Below are 5,148 nucleotides of genomic sequence, written 5' to 3'. Positions count from 1 at the left end.
AGAAACATACCACATATACAATACAACCACATATATCATACAACCACATATATATCAGTCTCGTACATTTGGGTTTTAGCAATTGAAATTTCGAATGCGAGAATTGAAGGAGATGGAGATACATTACTTATTTATGAAACAATTTAAAACATCTCAATCTCATAGTACTACATAACATCATCATAGTTGCCCCAAAATTACTAGAGTTCAGCTAGCAGCATTAGCTCAGTGACAGTCACACCAAGCTACAACGAGCAAAGATTACACTAGTGAGCGATCGATCGATCGACCGATCGAGCCAGCTACCTCGCCCGATCACTGCGCGGCGACAGTGATAGCTCGCTCACAGGCACCAGAACGACGACGGCCGCGCCCTCTTGGCCGGCGGCGGTGGCGAGATCTCCGGCACGGCGAACACGTCGCTGTCGCTGTCGCTGTGGTACCAATCCTTCACGTGCCCCTGCTTGGCCTTCGCCGTCGGCGCGGCCACCATAGTGAACGGCACCTCCTCGAAGCCCCACGCTGGCGGCGCCGGCGTCTGCGGCACGTGTGGCGCCCACGCGGCGCCGCGCTTACCCGGCCGCCCGCCGGAGACCACGTCGAACAGGTCGGCGTCCAGGAACGGCACCTGCTCGTCGCGGCCCTTCTGCTTCTACCAAAGCGCAAACGTTTCGGTGTTCAGTTTTACCCATGCCATGATCCGGTGGCCAGACAGAAGTACAGAACACTAGAACAGGGGAAAGAGATGGCTGAAGACTTACGGCGGCGGCAGCGGCGAAGGCAGCGTCGTCGAGGAGGATGTCCTCGACGCGCCAGCCGGGGCAGATGTTGGTGAGGTAGTCCGAGATGCTGCTGCTGTCGCGTCCTACCTCTGCTCCTCCTTTGCCGTGGCTGGCTTCAACTTCAAGAACTGCGGGGGTGTTGACCTCGGCGGCCGAGGAGTCGTCATGCTCGTCGGAGCTTCCGTCGGGGCAGGGGATCTCCTGGTCCACGGGCTCGGCGGAGAGCTTGGTCCCGACGAGGAGGAAGCGGCTGTGCTTGGCGGTGAGCTCGTTGGCGCTGTGGATGGGCTCGTCGCAGTCGGCGCAGAGGATGGCGCGGTCCTCCACGCAGAACACGACCCCCCTCCGCTCCTGCAATCAAACACCAGAAGCAGAGCCGTCAGCTCAACTGTCTGCTAGTAGTACCTTTGTAGCGTCGGACGGGCAGACAGGACAAGCAAGAACGCACCTTGCAGACATCGCAGAGCGGACCGGCGTCTTCGGTGGCAGCGGAGGGCTGGAGCAGGGTGATGCGGCGGTGCTTGCCGGCGAGCTTGTTGGCGCGGTGCACGCGGCGGTTGCAGGGGGAGCAGAGCGCGGCCTCGTCGGCGCAGCAGAGCACGGCGGCCGGCTCGACGCCGCAGACGTCGCACTGCACACGCATGGCGATCAGGTCAAGGGGGTAGAAGCTGTGATCGAGGGGGAGAGAGCGAGTGGCTGGCTCGATGCGTGGAAGGTGGAGAGGAAGGAGGGGCGTGAGAAGGGTGGTGAGGTTATTTTATACGCGATGATGAGACACAGAGAGCAGGCGATCGAGAGGGATCTTAACGCGGAATTTTATTCTGCTGCCCGCATGGGTTGGTTCAAAAGATAGGTACGGGTGGGGTGCATGGCACTCCAAAATATCCTTAAATTAACCAAAAATATCTAGCCTTGTTCTGTGCAGGAGAGGGTAGAGAGGTCAGAGCTGGCCTTCGCCCAAACGACGAAGCCAGAGGTTGGTAAGTGTGTCAGCTAAAAATTGCAGTAGTGCCATTTTTTTCCCTACAATACCCTCCACTCTGCTTCTAGTTTGGTGCAACTCATTTTTTATGACATGTTGCTTTAAGCACCCTTTATTGGTATGGTATTATGTACAGCTAGCCAAAACGTCGAAAAGGATATGTGCTTTTTTTTACTTTTATTATGGCGAATAATAAATATTCATATTTTCTTTTAATGTTGGCATTGTTTTCTTAGATGAAAAACTATGCATGAATGTTTGGCTAGGTGATCCTAAATGTGAAAGGGTACCCATAAAAGTACCGATCGAAATTGTGGAGGAAATTGTCTGAAATGATTATTAGATGAAGAAATGTTGAAAAATGTGCATGTCTTTATGTTTTTTTTTTGTCAGAAAATGCACATTTATTCATCTATGTGTTATCCAAGAAATACATGAAATACCCAACCATCATGTTCATGAATTTATAACAATGAAACATCGTTAATGTAATGGATTTCATGAATTCTTACAAAGTTCCCGAGGTAAAGTAGATAGATTTGAATGGGTAACAGTAAAATTTCATAAGTGACCGAATCTTAGTAAATTTTTTCCACCATGTTGGTTCTCAAGAGGTTCCCACTCCGTGTGTAGACTTATCGATGGAAGAGAGGCTAAGAGCATCAAACTTGTTTTTTTTCTCGATATGGGAGCATCGCTCCAGCCTCTGCATCAATAGAGCATCAAACTTGTGAGAGAGGTTCGGTATATAGATGTGCTTGTGTGTCGTGAGAGAGCTGGTGGATTTACATGTCTGGATCATGTCCATAGACGGTTCTTAAGGAAACTGGAAAGACTGTTGAAGGTTCGATGGCCATGTTGACAAGAAGGTTCTGAAGGAATTTGTCGAGGTCGAGTGGCTAGGAGGGGGAAAGGTGGAGTTTTGTTTCAGCAGTGACGTACACCGTAGACGATGGAGCTAGGGATGCGAGAGTTTCTGTTGAAATATTGGGCCCACTTTTAGTGGCCCAAATTAGATTTCAGTTTTTCCTATAAATCTCAAAGCCCACATAGTGGCAGCCTTGTGAGTTTGAGCCCAAGTTGGTGGCAGCTCACTAGGGAGTGGCAAGAGGTGGGAAGTTTAGTCCCACATGGAAAGTTGGGAGGAAGTTAGACCACCTTATAAGGTGGGTTGTTCCACCACTAGTAAGTGAGTGAGAATAGGAGTGCTACACGCGCGCTCCTCCTCCTCCTCGCTCGTCTCGACTCGACTCGACTCGACTCGACACGACACGTCACGTCACGACGCGCGCCGCGCTCGTGGTGAGTGGATTGAGCCTCGAGCCGAGACTTTCCTTACTTTTTGCAGCTCAGGAAAACGAACAGAGTCCTAGACGGACGCGTCGCAGTTAGTCGGTTCGGGTCGCTCCCGGATCGTGGGCTATCTGTAACCGACTCGAAACGTTCGTGCGACGTGGGTGTGACCCACGTTGCCTAGGGTTTCCCGAGCCTATATAATCTCCTGCCCGGCTACCGCAGAAATATATCGTAGCCTACTCTCTCTGCTTGCGCCGCCATCGTAGCCTACTCCATCCCGCTCGCCGACGTGCATCGGTGAACGGGAGAGCAGGTCTCCGGAACCACTCGTCCTTGCGATCCTGTACGGGAGAGGACGAATTAGGTTTTTGGGAAGCGCTCTGCGCGACTGCTCAAGCTCTTCATCACGGGGCGCCTTCCGTCCAAGTCGGGCGGTGCTGCCTACCGTCGTATTCAACGTCGTCTACTTCGACCCGTCGTCCCCGTCATCAACAACGTTACTGCCGCGACATCATCTGCTACACCTCCACCGCCACCTCCACAAGATCGGTACGTGCGACATATCTCGATCTGTTTAGCGATGGATGCTTTACCGTTTGCGCTGCTGCTACTCATGTTGATTAATGCATCTAGTATGTTTGAGTTTCACATGTTAGTAATTGCTGCCATCATGTTTTATATTCTGGAATTAATCATGGAAGTTGTGCCTAATTATCCAACAATCCAAAAACCTAATTGTAGGCAATTTCCTGAGTTAACAATGGCTGGTTTTGCTGATGCACTGAGGCCGGATAAGTTTACCGGTGTGCACTTTAAGAGGTGGCAGTATAAGGCCATGCTCTGGCTTACTCATCTGAAAGTGTTCGATGTTGCTAAGGGTTTACTCCGAAGGAACTATATCGACCAAGATCGAACAAGTTCAAGGAAAGCAATACTCTCTTCGTCGGATGCGTTCTAAGTATTCTTGCCGATCGTACGTGTGATGTGTACATGCACTTAACGTATGGTAAAGAGCTCGGGATGCACCGAATGCTAAGTTCGGTGCAACCGATGCAGCGATGAACTGTACATCATGGAGAGCTTCCATGACATCAGGATGGTTAACAACCGTTCTGTAGTCGAACAAGCTCATGAGATACAGTGCATTGCGAAAGAGCTTGAACTCCTTAAGTGTGCCTTACCTGACAAGTTTGTGGCTGGATGCATAATCGCTAAGTTGCCCTCTTCATGGAGGAACTTTGCCACAACTCTCAAACACAAGAGACAGGAGATATCAGTTGAAAATCTGATAGCATCTCTTGATGTTGAGGAGAAAGCTCGGGCTAAGGATAATACTGAGAAAGGAGAGGGTAAGTCTAGCGCCAACATGGTGCAGAAGAAACCCTACAGCAAGAACAAAGGGAATAACAAGCCCTCCTTCAATAAGCCTATGAAGACTACAACCTTCAAGAAGAAGAAGATGATAAACAAAGCAGATCTGAGCTGCTTTACATGTGGAGAGACTGGCCACTTTTCTAAGGACTGTCCAGAGAGGGCAGACCGCAAGAAAAAGGCGAGGCAAGTCAACACGGTGACCGCTAGCAATGCTGATGGGTACGGTAATCTCTTTACTGTTCTTTCGGTATTTCAATCTCCATGTTGGTGGATTGATACGGGTGCTAATGTTCATGTGTGTGCTGACATATCCATGTTCACTTCTTACCAGGTCGCCCGGGATTCTTCCGTCTTGATGGGGAATGGGTCACATGCTTCTGTTCGTGGTGTTGGCACGGTAGATCTGAAGTTCACTTCGGGAAGATCGTGCAGTGAGGAACGTGCAAAGCATGTCCCTACTATGAACAAGAATCTCGTTAGCGGCTCCCTTCTATGCAGAGATGGGTTTAAGGTTGTCTTAGAGTCGAATAAAGTAGTTGTTTCCAAGTTTGGACAATTTATTGGTAAAGGCTATGAGTGCGGAGGCTTGTTCCGCTTTTCGCTTTCTGATTTCAGTAATAAGTCTGTGAACCATATATGTGGCAATGTTAGTGATGATACCAAATTGTTTGGCATTCTCGTTTATGTCACATTAATTTTGGTTTAATGTCTCGG

At 49.9% G+C, this 5,148-nt stretch overlaps 1 protein-coding gene across 1 annotated transcript; it reads right to left on the bottom strand.

The window, feature by feature from the left end:
* Positions 1-282: 282 nt before the first annotated feature.
* On the bottom strand, positions 283-1,561 carry LOC127312885 (B-box zinc finger protein 20). Its single transcript, XM_051343430.2, has 3 exons — positions 1,231-1,561; positions 762-1,133; positions 283-652 (listed from the first exon to the last, which is right to left on the bottom strand). The coding sequence occupies exons 1-3, from the start codon at positions 1,423-1,425 to the stop codon at positions 344-346; spliced, it is 876 nt and encodes a 291-aa protein (XP_051199390.1). The 5' UTR covers positions 1,426-1,561; the 3' UTR covers positions 283-343.
* Positions 1,562-5,148: the final 3,587 nt, after the last annotated feature.

Source organism: Lolium perenne, chromosome 7 (assembly GCF_019359855.2).
Source record: "Lolium perenne isolate Kyuss_39 chromosome 7, Kyuss_2.0, whole genome shotgun sequence".
NCBI classification, from domain to species: domain Eukaryota; kingdom Viridiplantae; phylum Streptophyta; class Magnoliopsida; order Poales; family Poaceae; genus Lolium; species Lolium perenne.
The sequence above is the reverse complement of the archived record's forward strand: the minus strand, read 5'-3'. Positions and strand labels throughout refer to the sequence as shown.